The 21,401-nt window shown below is 40.7% G+C and overlaps 1 protein-coding gene across 1 annotated transcript in view; it reads left to right on the top strand.

Annotated features, from left to right (window-relative positions):
- The first annotated feature begins 5,962 nt into the window (after positions 1-5,962).
- LOC119740050 (prominin-1-like) overlaps positions 5,963-21,401 on the top strand; it is a 31,961-nt gene continuing 16,522 nt past the window's right edge. Inside the window, exons 1-17 of the mRNA XM_038215251.1 lie at positions 5,963-6,030; positions 6,287-6,477; positions 8,479-8,534; positions 9,699-9,907; positions 10,795-10,915; positions 11,674-11,725; positions 12,196-12,285; positions 12,839-13,071; positions 13,405-13,491; positions 13,935-13,998; positions 14,598-14,674; positions 15,096-15,181; positions 15,756-15,908; positions 16,156-16,279; positions 17,114-17,214; positions 17,597-17,687; positions 17,988-18,140. Of these exons, the coding sequence (XP_038071179.1) occupies positions 5,963-6,030; positions 6,287-6,477; positions 8,479-8,534; positions 9,699-9,907; positions 10,795-10,915; positions 11,674-11,725; positions 12,196-12,285; positions 12,839-13,071; positions 13,405-13,491; positions 13,935-13,998; positions 14,598-14,674; positions 15,096-15,181; positions 15,756-15,908; positions 16,156-16,279; positions 17,114-17,214; positions 17,597-17,687; positions 17,988-18,140 (1,956 nt within the window). The remainder of the gene's footprint in view (positions 6,031-6,286; positions 6,478-8,478; positions 8,535-9,698; positions 9,908-10,794; positions 10,916-11,673; positions 11,726-12,195; positions 12,286-12,838; positions 13,072-13,404; positions 13,492-13,934; positions 13,999-14,597; positions 14,675-15,095; positions 15,182-15,755; positions 15,909-16,155; positions 16,280-17,113; positions 17,215-17,596; positions 17,688-17,987; positions 18,141-21,401) is intronic.

Genomic DNA, 21,401 nt, shown 5'->3' with positions numbered 1-21,401 from the left:
TGTATGATACAGCTTCAAGGATAAGACTCAATTTCTGTAAGTTGATTGAATTTGGGATATTTGTTTCCCTATCTTTGTGATGATCGGGAGCCATGTGTCGTCTCACGATGGCATTTAACTATTATAGCGAAACATAGCTCATAAATTATTCTGAACGCATCAACAGTTTAAAAAGCCGACAGGGTCCAAAAGATCAGAATACTGAGAACGTACCGCGTAAACTTTTGATTTACTGCTCTTTCCTTTGCTTAAATTTGTTTAAAAAAAAACAATGTTCGCACGATCTCCATTAAAAGTCCATTACGGAAAATCAGCAGTGGTAAGAAAAGACACCTTTAAAAAAAAAAAAAAAAACATGTTTCAGCTTTTGTTACATTTTAAGGCCGATTTGTTACTCTGAGAAAAACTGAGCTCCCTCTCATTGTCGGTATTTGTATTATTAATTCATGAAATACATAGGCCTACATCTGAGAGTTTAGCAAAATTCCTATTGGTCGAGAGCCCGTCGCGTGGGTGGTTTTCAGGCGCCGGTAAAACACCGCTTCGTTCTGTGCCATATCACGCAGTACTCACTGCGCGCACCAATTTCCATATAAGGAGATTTGTAGCACTACGCGCACGAGGCACATATCATAGACATGGCCAGAGGGGTGTTTCACAAGCGAGATTAAGAAGTTGTCACAACGTATAATATACAGTGTTCCAAATCTTTTCAATTCTATGACGTTGTTTAGGGGAAATACGCAGTTTCTTTTGCAATTATCAATGTGGTGTTTTAAAAGTTTTTATTGAGCTTTCTGAAAAGTAACGACTGCAGTAACTTTCTCCTCTTGGCCTCGTGACGTCAATGCTGAATAGACTTACGCCATTTGACACGCATTCATTACACATGAAAATAAAGGTTTTAACCACTAATCAGTGTTCTGGTCTAGGCTATGCACAAAGAAGTGACTTTGATATGCGAGCAGATTCGTCGAATAATTATGCAAAACAAGACTGCGTCTTGACCTCGAGATTGTGACCATTCAGAGGGCGCCTTCTATCGGGTCTTCGGTGTTACCCGTTCTTGTATTACACACAAACATGACAGCCAAATTGACCAATCAAACCCTGATGAAACCCCGTTGCCGAATGAAAGATCGGACACATGGGACACATGTATAGCGAAGCTAAGCGACGAGAACACGCGGACCTAGCAGGATCAGCTGCCTACACCGATTCAGCAAGCCAAGAGCATTGGTCAAGGTTAATTGCGACGGTCACTTGGAATACAATGGATCACCCTTTGTATGTGTTCTCCTTTTTCATACGGATAACATCTAACAAATAATTATAAATTAATGATTGTGTATATACATTTCACATATTATTATAACTTCAAATTGTTCAAAACATAATAGCTGATTTGATGTTGTTATATAAGTTACTTCTGATTTCTAATACAATTAAAGATCATGTTTAAGGTAAACCTTATTCAGTCAGCCAAATAATAACTTGCTACCTTTGAATTTTAATTTAATTATTTTCTCGACTGGCATTTCATTCGTATACTTTCTCGACCTTTTTAATGCTGATATACCGACATAATTATTAACTAACCTTCAACAGTGCATGAATGATATCGGACGATCCAGACCCATCAATCAATGAAATTGGAAGGGATTAAAAATTCCCGGAGAAATGGAAGTGACTTTCCCTCTTTGGAAAATTGAGTTTTTAATGAAAAAGGCACTCAAGGGCCTGGCCGCTTCACGTGAAGGTTACAGGCATGCAATAGTGCTTAGGCCTACATCAGTGAGACAAAACCTTTATTAGTACCGGGTATACAATGTACTCTGGTTGAACCAGAAACAGTTAACCTAACTGGTGGTGGAGGATGTCTCTCAAATCTTTTACCTTATACTTTATTTCGTTCATTCGTTTCCCCAGTACTTTGCACTGTCCGTCCGTTTGTGTCGAGATACGCATGAGTTTGAAGAGAATTCAAATCAAAAGTAACAAGGATTACACGGTGTACACGGTGAGTCAAAAAGAAAGTGGCCTGGATGAAAGATTTTTTTCTTAAAAAGCCATCTAATTTGATGCACAAATCATGTACGATCCGTGCACCAATGAAGTATGTCTTTAAAAAAACATGCTCTTCTGCTCATCGGAACAGGACAAAAAAGAATTACCGAAATTGATCCGTGCTATGTCAGAAGTTCTGCATGTTTTACTATAAAATATAGCTGTCCGTGGAATGCCATCAGAAGCTATTGAATGAGCTGAGTGAGAAATACAGATTACACACAGGCATCCAGATAACGTAATTTTAAACGTTTCGGGCTCCGGGGGTACTGTGGTATGGATGTGCGGTCGTCAACTACGGTGATGGGTTTTGAGTGTCGTGGTTTGATATAGTGTCGATGTTTGTCTTGTAGACCTGGGTCCTAGCTCTACAGGTTAGACTGACTTGGCGTAGAAATATTGATTCTTGCCAAAGACGAAGTGTGTCCCGGGTGTTTGGCAGATACAGCGGAGGTTAGGCGCCGCGATCTTCAGTTTTTTTTTCCCAGTGTCATAATGATCGGATGTTGTTTCATCAAGGTCGAAGACCAAGTCTGAAAGATTTATTTAGTTACGAATGTGTCACTTTATCACAGTGGAGTATCGACTTTTCTTTGAAAATGTTCTAAGAGTGGGGGGGGGGGGGGGGGGTTCTGACGCAAACGGAATTGACAACAAAGAAAAATGTGCAGATTCCACCATGCCCTTGGAGATATGCAAGTATTTTTAGATCCATATAGCAGGCGTCTGCTGAATCCGATTCTGCACGTACTCGACTTGCACGCACGTATAGCACCTGTTCCCTTGCACATCTATCGGTGTTTTTTTTTATAAGCACGGATTCTTATCTGCTTTGGCTTCACGTCTGGCTTCAAGAATCATTAAAAAAAATCTATATGATGATATAATATTGCCAAAGCAGAAAGTGAACCAGTTGGTGCCAAAGTCCTTCATATTAGGGGCTTACAAAAACTTTGTGAGGCCACGACCGGAGACGCACCAAAGGCTTTGAAGAACCACTAAGCCTGCGGACATAAACCCTTTTACAGACAGCACGCGTGAAGGTGCTGCACGCCATGTATTAATTAACCCTAACCTTCCCAAATCCTCCTCTTTGTACATGTATAATGGAGGATTTTGATAGACTTAGGAAGTGCGGCAAAAATGTGGGGTTGATTTTGGAAGATGCATTGTGTTAAGGTCTTGGGCGAAACCAGTGTGCTGTTGATATCTATGCATACATTTAGGCCTGGATTATACCGGTATTTGAAATCGTCCATGCTGCTTCTTGATATCATCAGCGCTGCATTAATGTATTAAAAGTGAATGCTGGAGGATTTTGAAGGATTGAGGCATGCAGTGGTCATCCCACCAAGGAACAAATTTTTAAAAAAACGGATGATTCTGGAGGATTTAGGCTGTATCAAAGTTTTACATGCAGGCAGTTGGAGGATTTTGCAGGATTGAGGATGCATCCTAGCAAAAAGGCCTAGGGGTTAGGGTTAAGGATACTTTGCTCTGCAGCTTGTAAGCAGTTTGCAGCAGTGTTAAAAGTAAACAGTCAACTTTGCTGTGAACATGCTCAGTCGGAGTATCGAACTTGCCTCTAAGTCAGTCACCTTTGGAGGGACAACACTCCTCGTTACAAAGTGCACATCTGATGTGATTACAATGAAGGCCAGCTGCATTCGGGAGGAAATAAAGAGAAAACGGGTGTAAGCACGGTATTGATACAGCGGGGATCAGCATCGCTTACACCGGTAGATGGAGCGACCTTGGCCGCACGCACGGCCGTCTTTGAGAGAAGATCTCCCGGACAAAGGTGTGTAGGAGGAAAAACAAACACGTACACACACAAACGAACTATAAAATAAAAGAATAGCCACCAGTATTGGCAGCTCGCGTTTTTAATTTCATTTTTCCCCTTATGAATCTCCTGGCAATCCCCAGTTTGTTTTTAGTTCAACATTGTCCATCGGTAGTATTTGAGCACGTCTGGTGATATTCATGCATAAGTTCTGTGATTTTTCTGTTATTCTCTTTTTATTTAATATGATGAGAAGTAATTGGATTGAGTCGTGCAGTTTTGAATGTGTTCAATCCAGTTAATGACTTGTTTTTCGGCGTGTTCCGGGATGTAAGAGAGTCACCAAAACGCTGTGCGGCGTAAGCCTAAGCAACGGGAAAGCTGGGGGGGGGGGGGGTGGGTGTTGCAGGAAACAAGATTCCAAAAACGGGAGATAAACATAATGGCAACTCCCTGTCATGGCAAGATTTAATTGCTGTTGTACCAAAAACTGAACGTAACTGGAAAAAAAAACATCAATTATGAACAATCTTCAATGTCCCCAACAATCTTCAATGTCGCATTTTTGCGACCTCGGGACCCATATTTCACAAAACAGGTATGCGGACGCTTGATCCGATTATTCAATGTCTTTTTTGGTTATGTCTATATACATGTACATAGCTAATTGTACAACTAGTATTCTGCCTAATTATACGCAGATTAATATTAATGGTTAGCTCGTCAAATATTGAAGGTTAAAATTAAGTACCTTGAATGGTAGCCCGACTGCGTCTGGCCGTACAGTACTATCGCAAGCTCTGTAGTACGGCCAGACGCCCGATGCTTCCACAGAGACTGAATTTTGTTGGCCGCCGATGTAGCGATTTTGCTACATCTTTCGATCGCGATTATCTTTTCATCCAGGACACACATTTCCAAAGTTAAGGTTCGTAGTCGTAGAGCAACTCATACCTTTTCGAAAAAACGTTGTTTGGTCTCAATATTTTCATCCATCTGGCCACAAGACAAATTTCAGTCATCAGATTCCACAAATATCGTCCCCCATGCGATCCCCCATGCGATTTCAAAATGGCGGCCGCGCTGTAATGTATGCAATATGCAGGCGCGCCCGCACAAACTCATGAATATGCATAAACAGTCTGTGACGTATGACCTCGTGTTTTTGGACGTGCGTGCGGCGGGGCCGTACGTCCAAAAACACGAGGTCATACGTCACAGACTGTTTATGCATATTCATGAGTTTGTGCGGGCGCGCCTGCATATTGCATACATTACAGCGCGGCCGCCATTTTGAAATCGCATGGGGGATCGCATGGGGGACGATATTTGTGGAATCTGATGACTGAAATTTGTCTTGTGGCCAGATGGATGAAAATATTGAGACCAAACAACGTTTTTTCGAAAAGGTATGAGTTGCTCTACGACTACGAACCTTAACTTTGGAAATGTGTGTCCTGGATGAAAAGATAATCGCGATCGAAAGATGTAGCAAAATCGCTACATCGGCGGCCAACAAAATTCAGTCTCTGTGGAAGCATCGGGCGTCTGGCCGTACTACAGAGCTTGCGATAGTACTGTACGGCCAGACGCAGTCGGGCTACTTGAATGGGAACACTGTTGAACGAACTCAGAAATATATTATACAATATATATTGGCTGACATTGCTGTTTCGTTATGTGTGTAGATTACGGCGAACGAACTGCATAATGCACGTCTACTCTTTTCAACTAAAATGTTCAAATGGCACGTTCAGGCCACTGTACAATTAGATTTAGAAGTTTAATTTGTGACGTCACCATTAAAACTTCTACTGTTTCTATAGTAAAATCTGCCGATTGTTCTTTTAATCGAGGTGAACGCGCGTGTTTATCACTGGCGGTAACCGTGCGCGCGCGAACGTAAACAAAATCTGAACTTGCTACTTGCAACCAAAGATCCTATAGCGCCGTAGGCCATAGGAGGCGTATCCACTGTACGCGATACGGCAGGGGTGTAGTTTGGAGGCTTGGCGGCGAATTTCATCTCGCCCTCCGCCATTGCTCCATCTCTTGGCCCTGCTTGTGAAGTCAGAAAAGCACGGCTAGGACCGACGAGCCCGCTAGATCATGCCCATGCTTCCGGTCGGCACCCACTTCCTAGCTCTGCTCCTAGCTTGCACCGTTGCCATTCCCAGGTAATACTAATGCAGGATCCGTGATTTTTGTTTTATTGGACTCACAATTCAAATGATGTTGAAACGCAAAGGAATGTCTTAGAAATGAACTTTGCAAGTTTTGAATTTGGAGGAAAATCATTGGGTAAAATTACAACAATGAAGACAAAACATACACGAAAATTAAGACAGCGATGGTGTCATGGCGGCGATGCAGTGTTTCAGAACTTACCCTAAACTATAGACCTTTACCTATTTTCGGTTCAATGACCGACAGCAGCACGGACGCTGGTCATGGCGATGCATCGTCTGCCGGGGCAAGCGTCGGTCGATCGGCCGGGGGACTGGTGTCACGATGGGTGCTGTTCGAAGGGGAACTCGGCGAAAACTTGGGCTGGCTGCTGGGCTCGTACGCCGACCTAGCTAGGGAGTTCGTCTACAAGATAACGCCCACTGGATTTCCCTGGGGTAAAAAACTAAAAGCTGATTCAAGACACAAAATGTAGGACCTAGATACACTGACATTAAATTAGGCTAAATCATAGGGCATGATATAGCATCATTTGCTTTTCATGCATTTTGTTCGTTTCCAATAACAACGTTGGTCAAAGGCAAAAGGAGAATGTTCAAATCCTAACTTGTTGTAGTTTAACTTCAGACAGTAGATATTACACATATGGAAAAAAAGAAGTAAAAGCCAAGCCCGGAATAATTTCACGGGGTGTTTAGTACCAGTATACGATCTTTAATCCAGGTAATTTTGATCTATTTATAATAATTAAGGTATAGGTTACTTTTGGGATATATGCAAATAATCCTATGTGCTTTTAAGATATATAATTATGCATACTGTCATCAGTAAATTCTTTTTCTTGAATGGTAACAGATAAACTCAATCAAAGACAATAGAATACTCGCACAGAGCGCACCCAGTAGACCTCAGACATAATGACGTCAAGCTTTACAATGTGAGTTTTCCAATCATGAGTGGGTGGATCTCATCCCTGCTGGCTCCCATAGAAAAGCGCACATGTAAACAAAAAAAGTAAAATTTTGTTCAATTAATCCCTGATTTGAATCCAATATACAGTTCTTTTCTAGCACGATAAGTGTTTTGCCGTAAAGTTGATAAAAATATATGCACATCCCACATTGATAGTCACACTTCGTCCAATTTGCTTTGTTTTTAACCCCGTGCATTCCTCTCTAAGGCCTGACGCAGACGAGAGCTATCTGCATCGCCAAAGTTCATTCATGGCCAACGGCGTATTGCAGATAGCGCTCGTGTGCGTCCGGCTTAAATTATATCCTCTTCATTCCGGGACTATGGAGAGCGTTCCGTAATCCAGAAAGACAGCATGGTTAACGAAGGATTGGAACCAATCCTAGTCAACACACGTGGCGTTATACGAAAACACCACTCCCGCGATGGGGCTTTCGTTAAGACGAGAATTTCGGGGTTTTTTTTTAGGATTAATCAAACCCTCCACTACTTGACAAGGATGTGATATAAATCCACAACTCGAGCTGTTTGTCTTGACAAGAAGAAATTGAGAGTTTAAGCGCCGATAACCTTGGGGCGGATGCTCTGTAACGTTAACAAAAAAACTGATCACAAAAAATGTTACAAAACAAATTCCAACGGTAATAAATTATTGTCAGGAACTACACTTTTGAAATAAAATAAAATAATTGTGTTTCTGTGTTGTGTTAGTCCGCCTGAGGCATCTCGCCACAAGCCAATAGGGCCTAGGCTTCTAGAGGACGCCTCCAACAAACACAAACACATTTATTTCCTCTTCATGACAGAAATGAAAAACTAATATATTAAGTATTGAACAAGATATAAAGGCCATGGTGGCAAAACCTTGAAAGCTTAGCCTGTATCGGGCATGCCATTACACAGTACAAAAACAGACGAATTGATACACAAAATTAATAACACACATGTATACTTATATAAGCAGTAAACAAAACTTATGAAAAATAATAATAATGGGCTACGAGTAGGATCACAAAAAAATCCAAAGAGACACCAAAATACCCTTAAAAATGGCAAAATGAAAATTGAAAATTAGGTTAAATGGGACACAAAGGTGCATTTTCAAGCACTGCATTTAAAAAAAATACATTGCATGGAACCCTTTAATCTAGACTAGAAAATATAGTCAGTTTAGGTCGCCAAGCTGCCTTTAGTCGTGAGCCCAGGTTGATTGTTCTGGTCCCTCAAGCCACAGAGAAAGGACGCAGACAACATGTCTACAGTTTTATTTTTTTAGGGCCTATAATACCATGATGCTGAAGGTCTTGTCGCATTGATGTCAGCATTACTGTGCAGATTAAATCTCAACAGCCTTCGCGTGAAGCGGCCAGGATGCTGCATTGAGTGCTTTTTTTATTATTAAAAACCACATTTTCCCAAAGGGAAGTCATTTTCATTCCTCTGTGGAATTGTTTAATCCCTTCCAGATCCCTTAATTGGTATCTTCACTGGATCGTCCGATATCATCCAAGCACTGTTGGAGGTACGTTTAATGTATAACGGCATGAAACGAAAAGTCGGGAAATTGCGTATGAAATGCCAGTCGAGAAAATAATTGAATTAAAATTTGATGAAATTCTTAAGGGGCCTACTGAATAGGGTTTATACCTTGAACATGAACTTTTGTTGTATTATTAATCAGATATGATTTTGATGTCTAATCTTAGGGGGATATGCGCCAATCTTAGTGAAATAGTTTGTGCAATGGCCTTCTGTATAACGCGATATAGGAAAAAACTTATATTTTGTGGATGGATGTCCAAGGCAACGAGCAAAATTGGTTTTTCGAGATAACAAAGTCGGTAGAGCTGGTAGGCCTTCCGAGCTGTACAAAACAGTGAAGCTACGCACTGGTTCCCGATCCCTCGATTCGAATGTGGAATGAGAACCAGCCTCAAACACTCCCATCGTTCAAACTGATTCAAATAAACTCGCCTAAAAGTATACGAAACATTTTTGTTCCTAAACAGAAATTTGTTTGAAATATATTTTGTTGCCATTTTAAACCCCCCAAGTTGAGTAAAAAGTGTACATGTCTATTCAATTAGATATCTTTTTTTATTCTACAAATCTATTGTTTTCGGAGTGGTAAGATGGCGGACGTCAAGTTCACCGCTAACAGCCAATGGACTGTTCAGATTTGTATGTGGAGATCAGTAGGGACTTTTTTGAGTGCGCACATTTGCATGGGTAAAATGCGAAATAGTCTACCCAATTCCAAACAGCGCCCTCGTGTTGTGGAAGAGCAATCGCCAACTAAACAAAACAATGACAGCAATTGTTAGGATGCAGACCTGTAAAAAGGCCCAGAATTGCCCACAGGGGCCAAATCACCATTTGTTTCCCCCTCAAACGTTTTGCTTTTAGAGCATTTTGTTGGTCATGAACTTGAAGGTTTAAAAAAAAAGAGGAAGCCGTTCACAGGACTGCGAGCTCGAATACTTTTGTAAAATTTGGATGAAATTGGGCCCTAAAATTGCTCTAATTGCAATGAAAGGCAGGCATTTTTCAAAATGGCGGTGGGCCACAGGCTGGACTACTTTTAGGGGAGATCATCTTTTGATGGAATTTTGTACCAAAGGATTGACCAAAAACGATGAAGAAAGATGATGAAATATAAGCATTAATCTTTCTCTCAATCTTTCAGATAGTCAAGTCCGAGGGCGGTATCCTAGCGGTGTCACTGGTCCTTCTCCTCCTGGGTCTACTGCTTCCGATCTCGGGCGTCTTTTTCTGTCTGTGCCGGTGCTGTGGCCACTGTGGGGCCGCGCGGCGCGAGGAGCGGATCCGGGAATTAGTGTGCAACACGGGAGTCGTCATGGGCGCGTTCCTGCTGGTGTTCTCCCTCCTCGTCGTGTAAGTGATGCGACAAATTTCAAACAGCGGTCCTGTTTGTAGCGTAGTTCAAAAGCGCCCTCTGCTGTTGTATTCACACAACCTTTAATAAAGAAGATGGCTGCATGGTTATTAATAAAACACGAGCTCGAATTTGTTATGGTCTGCGTGCTTGTAAAGCCTTGCATACGTCCAATCACCACAATGTTTCACAAAGTTGAGCATGAACACGCACACGGACTTGAGCAATAAAAAAAAGGAACAAGAGAGCTAAGTATTTTGCTGCCTCCAAGAGTTTCAAAGGCGGGTGTTATTTTTAGTCGTTTTGCATTTTTGAGCGAATGGGGGCGCTGTAACGACGTCATTTTGAGGCAGCTGCACAGGGGCGTTATTACTGGAGCCTTACATTTTATCTTATTTAAGAAAATTTGTGTTTTACAATCTTAAAATTTGGACTGAAGTAAAGTTACTACATTGCTGCAATAAACGTGATGATTTCTATGGCATCTCTAGTTCTTCAGCACGTCGTTATTTTAACAATAATGGCCTACGATCACTAATTTGGCCTTGGTACTTGGCCTGCAGCTTAGTGTAAAGATAAGAATGATAATGACTGCAATTATAACCATGTCGCAATGTATCATCATTATTTTGTTCCCCAAACACTCCATTTTCATCGGTCCATCCTCGGTGCATGTGCGTGGTCAGTATGACTATGGCCCCTAGGAAACTAATTACCAAAAAAAGTTTAAAAACTCAAACTGGCAGTTTATGGAGAGTTATCATTCTCATTATGATTACAAATACAATCTTTGGAGACCTTTCATTGTGCTGAATCAAATGTCATGATAACAGTAACATTTGAAATTCCCTTCTTCCAAACTTTCTGATGTCCCCTCTTCGTGAAGAGTGGCCAGTTGTTTCACCATTCTATCCGGCGAGCGACTGTCGCAGAGCGTCATGCATTTCGAGGGCAACGTCAATGCCATCATGGACGACGTCGACAACTTTCAAGACGATCTGATAAGGGTGAGCAAACACAGAACGTTTATTCCACAACAAATTAAAACATGAAACAGATAAAAACAACAAATGAAACAACAGATGAAAAAGATTTACCATCGTGATATAGTAAATCAATACAATATTGTATTAGGTATCTATTTGGTGTTTACAGTGGTCCAAGTGATAAGTCTCACGCATTCGTTATTACTGGTTTCCTTAGAAAAAGCAAAGACTACAGTGAAACGCCGCTATAACGAACATCGTGGGATCCACAGAAAGTGTTCGTAATAACGATCGTTCGGTATAGTGATTTTGAACCGCTGGTACCCTCTTTTGACCAATAGTGAACTGGCATTTCTCACATCCCGCGGCCGCACGAGTAGTCGTCACGAAATTGTTAGCAACGGATGGTTTTCCCTTTTATTCCTTGGGGAAATAATAGCCTATCGCTCTTCAACATTCAAACACGATGTAAACATGGGTCGTTTGATGTTCGGGAATTAAAAGTGGCCCAAACAGTGTTTAATACATGTACAACAGGTAGTTTTTTTGTTAATCTGTTGACTTTTTTTCAACAACGATGTTCGGTACGTTTTGTACATTAAAACCGGGAGCCAAGGATGATGTTCGGAATAGCCGAATGTTCGGTACAGCGGTGTTCGGTATAGCGGCGTTCCACTGTATTAGTAACTATAACACACAGACCTTCAAAAGCCACATTGTTTTTTTAAATTTATGTTTCAGATGTTAATGAATTTCTTTGATTTCTATTAGGACTTAAGGGAGTTGGCAACGTAAGCGACATCATTGACAACACCATGGCAACATTGGAAGGTTAGCCCACTGGACCCTATGTGTATACCTTTTGTTTTTATACTCCTAAAAGAGGCCTTCCTAAACAAATGCAGTATACTTATGCCCATATGTAGAGTTTAGTATATAGCCACGCATACATATATCAAGCAAAAATTATATTTAACAAATTTGTCAACCGAAGACAAAACTACAGTAAATTTAAAACGAGACCTTCCTCGGGCAACAATGCAATATCATATACTAATGCCCAAATGTAGAGTTTAGTGTAGGCCTACAGCCACGGCTACATAATGTAAAGCTAAAACAAGGTTTAACTTAAACAAATTTGTCAACCGAATACAAAACAGTAAATGTAAACAATTAAACAAACAAACTGAACTACGTCATTGTAAATAAAGTGAATACATTTTAAATTTAGTATTGGGTGTAGCCCTTAACCATCTTACTTTTTCTCGTACTTAAGTTACGGCTAACCATTCATTTTTCAGATGCCGAAAACGCAATCTTCGGCCCTGTTGCGTCACAGTTTGGAAGCATCTCAGGCCCACTGAACAGCACTGTTTCGCAGCTCAATAACGGTAAAGGGCGCACTCTGTTGTTTAAATACAAAACAACCCGTTTGTAGTGGCGTAGAACGGGGTCTAGCGACACTCAATGTGCCCCTTTTTACGTTAATCAAAATGACCTTGCTATACGCGCCTGTTTTGTCCAGTCATGGCTCGAAGTCCCCGCCCCGCATGCACGCCACGCGACGAAGTGTTTCAATGTGCCAAGTTTGAAAAAAAAAATCTTGCTAGCGAAAACAGGGACACGGATTTTAAAGGCAACTTAACATTTTGTGCCATTCCATGTCCGGTATACACGTAGGCCTAAATCAAACGTTGGTTAACAAAATTATAAAAAAGTGGGAAAATTAATATTTGTCAACCCAGTTGTAAGTCATTTTGACCAGGGATATCTTCATGTATTAGTTCTTTTTGGATTACTGTCAAAACTCGGTCTCACATTTAAAGTATTTTGTGGTGATGATTAATGCTGTCATGAAAAGTATTTTGATCTGACAAAGTGAACGAGGCCAAAATAGCTCAATCAATATCTTTCAGATTTTTTTTAAAATCTCGATATGAACAGATTTGGCTGCTCCGCTGATATCACTCTCCGCGATCAGTGGAAGTCTGGGAGGTACCATCGCCCAACTCAAGACCGATGGATCGGCGTTTCAGACGGCGGTGAACGACGTGGCCTCCTCGCTCCAGACTTTCCTTACCGTTGACTGCAGCGGGAGCCTGCCAGACACGGTGGCCGGCGTCTGCGCCTTTATTCCTGGTCACAGCCCGTTTGCTGGCTCGCTGTCCTTTTCCGTGGTATTTTCTTTTGTCTATAGAGTGGTAGACTTGTCTTGTTATGGGTAACTTACATGACAACAAATAAACAAACAAACAAACAAACAAAGCGAAACAAAGACCATCACTTATACATCGATACATTTTAAAGAGTTCGATGTAATTACGTACGTGTAGTATATCGTATTTTATGTTGTATACTGAACTACTTTTACAGACCAATACAGTAACATAGTGGCGGAGTAATACGCCAAAAAAAAGAAACATAACCATCAGTTTAAATTATTTTTTAGAGCAATTGATACAGTTAAATTCTGCGACTAAAATGTTTGATTCTGTTTTGTTATTCTTCAGTTGAATGACTACGATGTCTTGCCCGTGGTGGTGTATACGGCCGTTCCAGGCCCAGCTTTGACCGCGATCACCGATCTGATATCAACGGTAAGCATAACACTTTCAAGGCGCATACTCGTATCATTTGCATTTATCCCAAAAGTAATCTACTGAATTATTACCAAAAGCTTACTTTGATTAAAGATATACTGGCACTAAAAACCCGTGACTGTTTTGGGTTTGTTTTTTTAAATAAAGAGTAATAAAGCCAAAATCGTGGTCAAAAAATTATGCATGGTATTTCACTGTTTTCTCGAAAAGTGTAATATCCACTGAGCTGCAACTTCAACAGGTTATGTTTTTAACATTCCTCTTTGAATTTTGAGTGGTGTTATAATTGGAAACGAACTAAATGCATGAAAAGCAAATGATCCTAAATGCCTTTAAAACTCTACCACAACTTTGAACCGTCGACGATGGTTTTAAGCGAACATGCGGGTGTAACAGAAACTTCTTTAACATCTTGATTGTTTCATTTTTCACTTTTACAGGGAGACACTGCGCTAAATGATGCGAAATCGGCTGTGGGCAATGCAAGCCAGGATGTTTTTCAAGGTATGAGGATATAGCACAATTTACATAAATAGTGTGTTTTCAAAATCGGACGGGTTAGCTGACTTCTATTCACACGAATAGATTAAAGCTAAAAGCACCATATGAAATATCATCGTCGGTTTGGTATTTTGGGGACGAAAACGGCACATAATATTCTTCAGTGTTGCGAAGTTGTCGGCGCAGGCTGGTATCTTTGGTGCTGTAGGCCATGGGAGGCACGTAATTTTGGTTAACAGAAATCTGACGGAAATCCGCAAAGTAAATAAAAAAATAAAAAAAATCCTCCAAGACATGAAAGAAAAAGAATGCCCTTCGAGAGCGATCTCAAAGCAGAATATGGCCTATACTTTATAGAGACAGAGACAGCGGCGTATCCAGCGGGGAGGAGGGGGAACGACAACTTGTCACCCTGCCGGCATTTTGTTTTTTTAAGACGGTTCAGACGTCGATACAGTAAATTCTTGGTTTTTGCCCCCCCCCCACCCCGCATTGAATTGTTGGTTTAATACACCGCTGGACAGAGACGAAAAAATTGTCATGCCATTGGCTTGAACTATAAAGGTACTATTCGTGAATAATTTAGGTTTTTTCCATTCCAGACGTTGGCGATACATTGGCCACAATTGAGACGACCGTCACCACGGTAACAGATGAAGTTGTGTCCGGACTGGAAGAGGTTAGTACTTGCCAATCAGGGGGCGTAGCATGCGATGAAACTTGAGAAAAGGTTCGATTATTATCCCAGTGCACCCGTGGGCTTGAAAGATGTTACATCGGGCACAAGAACACTATAGGCTTATACCACTAATAAGTCACGGCACATATTCGTTAATGTCAACAATGAAATACATATTGTAATTTGTCGATTTAGCATTTTAACAAAAGAACACAACAACTCCGAAGTTTTAGAATTTTTCCAAACACTCGATCCTATTTAGCTTCTTTCCCCAGGTTAGTTGGTTTGAATATGTTTTATTTAGAATACTGATTTCAATATTTTTCAATGATAACGCACCGCGGTGTCAACCATTTTGTTTTCACTTGCTTTCATCTGGCATCCACGACTGTAAAATGGTGATTTATTTCCGACTATTCAGAGTCTAGGCGAGTCGCTCGATACGCAAGCGTTTCGTGACCAGATAGGAGGATACGTGGACTTGGTCGAGGATTATGATATGTACAGGTAATGAGCAACAAAGTTAATGCAAAGATATCAACTCGTATCATTGCCAGTTATACTTCCCATAGCTTTCACGTTTTGCAAACTCTAGCAATTGCTAGGGTTTCCAAATTCGTCGGTTACACCTACAGACCATGTGACACTTGTGTACAAATTGGATGTACAACTTTCATCAAACTGTTCTTTTCAGCACTGCATGTATATCTCGACATGAGATATGTGTAAAAGTGGTTAAATAAAGTTTTTAATGGGTAAAATAACATGCAAAAGATGCTTAAATGTTTGGGTTGCCCATCGGTTGACGATCGGTTGACCGTTGGTATGACGTCACAGGGCACACGGTCGATAGTATATAGATACCATCATTATTTTGTCAGTTTTAAGATTCGGAGTCGATTTTCCACAAAGTGAGATATTGTGTGTACATGTACATGACAACAGAAATTAAACATTCTTCTGATGTAACTTTCATTTAGTGCAAAATTTGTCATGTTTAGCATAGCCTACTAATAAAAATTACAAGAAAAAACTAAAATAACAAGTTTTCCATCCCTTTCTCTTTCCCGTATGAATCCAGTTACGTGGCTTTCATGGTGTTTGCATCTTTGGGATTCGTCATGTCTCTCCTCTGCCTGCTGGGACTACTTTTTGGCGCGTGCGGATACGATAGTTCCAGACGGCCCAGCCAGCGGAGTAACACGTCGGAGTGTGGCGGACAGTTCATGGTCGGGTAAGAAGAAGGGCCCAACCTCGTTGCCACGGTCTTATCTTTCTGCGCCATATTGTTTCCCATCATTCCTTGCGCGCACGAAAACCACAGATCCGGCCTTGTAATGACATGGTTGACAATATATTTGGCCCCAAATGTCACATTTAGGCCTTCACCCTCAGTATTTAAGACACGGACATCTTCCATGTAAACTTAAAACCAAGCTGTTTATTCTTCTGGCATGTTAGTGTTAATGTTTATTTCGTAGATCCACTTGGTGGACGTTCGTCTTCGCCATTTTGTTCTGCCTGCCGACGGCTGTTTGGTTTATCATCGGAGCCAACGTGACGCTGATCTGCGACTCCATGGAAGACCTCACCATCATGGACAAGGTCAGGCAGGAAACAGTTGATGAGTCACGGAATGCACTTGAACCCCCCAAAAAATCACCGTATTTTGAAAAGACATAACGAACTCTGTCAAAAGATTTTGTACCATTTAATTATAAACATTGTGATATTTCACACCATTAGCTTATTAATTAACAAAGCCCATCAACATTCGTCAAAAGCTATAGGACCATTTATTCTTCTAATTCTTTTACATAATAAGACATAGAAATGATCCACAAATGGTAAGAAGTTGCACGAAAGGTGTCGGGAAATCTACAAGTTTTGTGTCGATAGCAGTCAAAGTTTGTGCTTGAATAGTCTTGGGAACTGACATAGGCTATAGTTTTGTTAATGAACATTGAACTTTTGTCAACGATAGTGAGCAGGACCGAAAGGTGTAACTTGTGAACAGATACAAGACACATGCGAGCAGATGACATGTTACACAAAATTATAGCATGTTACACGTGTTATACAAAAACGTAAAAAAGGGAAGGGAGGAGCTAAAGGGAAAGTGGGGGGGGGTGAATCCTTCAGAAAACGCGACTGGTTGCGAGTTTTCAAAAACGCGCACGAGCTATCCCGGCCAAAATGGTTGGGTTACTTCCTGAGCCTGCCACGGTCACCCACTCCCCCGCTCCCCCGGTCAATGTTGTTCTCTCCAGCTGATGGAGCACACACCGCGCAATGAGAGACAACATTGAGCGGGGACCGGGGGTTGGGGGCCAGCAAGATATGGCCAGGATTGTAGCTGCAAGTTAGGAATGTTCAGGCCCTAAACATACCTATTTATACTGGATGAGCGGTCCTTAAATCTCCGTTTTTCTCTCATAGTTGGTGGACAACCCCGTGTTGTGGAACGGAAACACGTTGTTGGACTCGCTCGTGCAGTTTGGCGATTCGCCGCTGAATCTCACCGCCCGCCATTTCATAGAGTAAGTTTATACCGCGTCATGATATTTTGCACTTGTTTAGGGCAATTTACAATTATTATCTTTTTTTAAATTCCGGTCCTAATTTGGCAAAAATCCCGTAAAACTAGTGCTCGCTTTTAATTACTTACTTTAATTACATTATAACAAGGCCTGAAGCACGTTGTCCTCCTCACAGTATCAGAAATTTTGTTTGTTGTACCTTTAAAAAAAAAAAGGAGTGTTTCTCTAAAATTATTCAACATTATATTGGGCCTCGATTCTCACGATAATATTGATCGTCATTCCCACATCTAGTTTTTGTAAGTAAAAGTAAACGAATATCTTTCAGGGTATCAACCAAAGTGAACACGTTTGAATGATTTCTTGGTCTGTTGCTTACCAGAGATTGCCAGGAAAACCAGACGTTGTATGAGGCGTTTCATCTCTCATCCGCCGGTCTCTTAGACGCGGTAGACGGCGTGAATATTGATGAGGTTAGTCCCCACTGGATTAAACTCCATGCATATTTTATGAACCAGAGACGCGCTTCTTTAATTGGCCAGTGCTCAAACGCGTCCGCCAATGGAATAAGCTGATTGGTACACGAGTCAAGGAAGCTATTACATTAAACACAAGTCGGGCAGCTGAGTTACACCCTGATCATCCGGCAAATGAAGTCTTATGACGGTATTTTTCATGGTATTTTTAAGACTGCCATACCAAGCATTTGGACAACAGTACCCAAAGAAATTGGTTGTAACGTTCTTTCTTTGTTTCCTCTGTGTTTCCTGCAGTTCATGCCATACGTGGATACCTTCAGGTACAACATGACGTCAACCATCACCGGGTTCGACCTGCTGGCTGGGCCCACCGATCTCACCCTACTCGTCTCGGCTCTTTCTGTGCCTGCCTTCCCTCTGATTTCAATGGTCCACTCCGTTGGTACGGTAAGTAGGAGGCCAATGAGCCTTCAACCACAAGGGTGCCCCCACTTGCCACCCCGTGCTTCCTGCCATCTCCCTCGCAAATATTGCCAAAATTGCAATAAGCCTCTGTACTGATGACGTCACACTTTGTTTACATGTGCACTTTCCTACAGAGCCAGTGGGGGCCCACGGCCCACTGAGCACCATAGGAAAGCACACACGTAAACAAAGCGTGACGTCATCAGTACAGAGGCTTATTGCAGGCTGTATAGAAAATCGTAGGGTTTCCCATTTTGTACAAATAAGGAAAAAAATATGAAATGTTGATGGAGACGTTTTTTTCACTAGTATCATTTTCCAAATCGCTCCGTATCGTAATCTGAAAGTGCCAAACATGCCCTCTATATCAGAAAAATGTTATACCCCCTATCAAACGTATTTTACCCGCACGCAGTTAAGTTTTATGAACTATATATATTTTTAAAAGCCTAATTTTTACTAATTTCTACTACATTTTAGTAATATTGGGGGATTTTTTTTTTCGCTTCGGATCTGAAAACTGGCACCGATAATTTATTCATATTTTTTTTTAAAATGATTTATTAATGTACCTCCAGAAATTGAATCTAACGGTAGGCGGCAGCTTTAAAATGGAACATTCCGGATTCTATTCAAAGAATCGCCATGATTTTAAACAGTGCGAGATGTAACAATAGTCATTTTTAAAGTTCCGTTGACATTTGAAAAAAATGCAAAATGGGTGCAGGGGGTTGATGCTTCGCAGACGAAATGTAGCTGCTCTCTGATGATCTTACTCCAACCACACTCCAATCTGCGAAGCTATCAACATTTACATTACAATACTACGCTATTTACATATAATTTACATATCTACATAAATTACCTAATAATTAACCCTACACCCAACTAACCTAACTAACTAGGCCTACACTACTGGATTCGAACCCGCGCTGGTGACCTGATGGGCTGGCCACTGTCCTGGACTTATACTACTATAGAAAATTGGGCCTGATAAATATGACATGGCCCTCATTTTGAAATTTGGCTGAAACACGGCAAAAATTGTAATTCAACGTGCCCATATTGCTGTGCGAAAACAGTCTGACTACTCAAAATACACAATTTCTGAATTAAAAACGAGAAAGAGTTTTTTTTCGTTGCGCAATAGTCAAAAATGTTAGCGATGAATAGTCAAAATGTTAACAATGATCGCAAAAATCGGCTGCGGACGAATGGCAAGTACGAATTTGATTTGACGTAATCCGAATGATGTTTTGATTTTTAAGGATCCAGATTATTACAGTCGAATGAAATTTGGCGTCATTGAAAATTAGCATTAAGTTTAAATTTGTGAACGAGGATGCACTCCACACAATCACGAGAAATCCCGTCGACCGTGGAACGTGATTTCAGAATATAACTGTTGCGACCGTTTTCGTCAAAATCTGCCACATTGAAAATTGTCGTCTTATATTTCAGGCATTGGCTATTTGATAAAATCCAAGATTTGTGTGAAATTTTTAGTCCTAATTAAACCTCGCACCAAAATGTTAACAACAAAATACTCAAAATGTTCACAGTGAATTCAAAAATGGGCTACGGACGAATCGCATGTACGAATTCGATTTGGCGTAATCCGAATGATGTTTAGATTTTTAAGGATCGAGATTATTGCAGTCGATTGAAATTTGGCGTCGTTGAAAATGAGCATTAAGTTTAAATTTGTGAACGACGATGCACTCTCACACAATCACGAGAAATCCCGTCGACCGTGGAACGTGATTTCAGAATATAACTGTTGCGACCGCTTTCGTCAAAATCTGCCACATTGAAAATTGTCGTCTTATATTTCAGGCATTGGCTATTTGATAAAATCCAAGATTTGTGTGCAATTTTTAGTCCTAATTAAACCTCGCACCAAAATGTTAACAACAAAATACTCAAAATGTTCACAGTGAATGCAAAAATGGGCTACGGACGAATCGCATGTACGAATTCGATTTGGCGTAATCCGAATGATGTTTTGATTTTTAAGGATCGAGATTATTGCAGTCGATTGAAATTTGGCGTCATTGAAAATGAGCATTAAGTTTAAATTTGTGAACAAGGATGCACTCTCACACAATCACGAGAAATCCCGTCGACCGTGGAACGTGATTTCAGAATATAACTGTTGCGACCGTTTTCGTCAAAATCTGCCACATTGAAAATTGTCGTCTTATATTTCAGGCATTGGCTATTTGATAAAATCCAAGATTTGTGTGAAATTTTCAGTCCTAATTAAACCTCGCGCCAAAATGTTAACAACAAAATACTCAAAATGTTCACAGTGAATGCAAGAATGGGCTACGGACGAATCGCATGTACGAATTTGATTTGACGTAATCCGAATGATGTTTTGATTTTTAAGGATCCAGATTATTACAGTCGAATGAAATTTGGCGTCATTGAAAATGAGCATTAAGTTTAAATTTGTGAACAAGGATGCACTCTCACACAATCACGAGAAATCCCGTCGACCGTGGAACGTGATTTCAGAATATAACTGTTGCGACCGTTTTCGTCAAAATCTGCCACATTGAAAATTGTCGTCTTATATTTCAGGCATTGGCTATTTGATAAAATCCAAGATTTGTGTGAAATTTTCAGTCCTAATTAAACCTCGCGCCAAAATGTTAACAACAAAATACTCAAAATGTTCACAGTGAATGCAAAAATGGGCTACGGACGAATCGCATGTACGAATTCGATTTGGCGTAATCCGAATGATGTTTAGATTTTTAGGGATCCAGATTATTGCAGTCGATTGAAATTTGGCGTCATTGAAAATGAGCAGTAAGTTGACATTTTGTGAACAAGGATGCACTCTCATACAATCACGAGAAATCCCGTCAATGGGAACGTGATTTTATAATATATTGAAGTTGCGAACGTTTTCGTTATAGTTTGCTACATTAAAAATTGTCGTCTTACGTTTCAGGCATTGGATATCTAATAAAATCCAAGGCTTGTGTGAAATTTTCAGTTAGTAACAAAACCTCGCGCCAACACGAAATCTCGGAAAGTGGCGCGCTACGCGTAATTTCAAATTGAGGGGCATGCGCATGCGTGCCATTAAATATAGGCCCGAAATTGCCTACGCCGGCTAAATAATATTTTTTGATATGTAGCCGAGCATTTTGTCGGCCATGAACTTGAGGATTTGTAATTCAGGGTGCAATCCGTGAACGGGACTGCCTAATCGTATTTCTGTGAAATTTG

The sequence above is a fragment of the Patiria miniata genome, unplaced genomic scaffold, assembly GCF_015706575.1.
Source record: "Patiria miniata isolate m_02_andy unplaced genomic scaffold, ASM1570657v1 HiC_scaffold_4, whole genome shotgun sequence".
Taxonomy (NCBI): domain Eukaryota; kingdom Metazoa; phylum Echinodermata; class Asteroidea; order Valvatida; family Asterinidae; genus Patiria; species Patiria miniata.
This window is presented reverse-complemented; position numbering and strand designations above follow the sequence as displayed.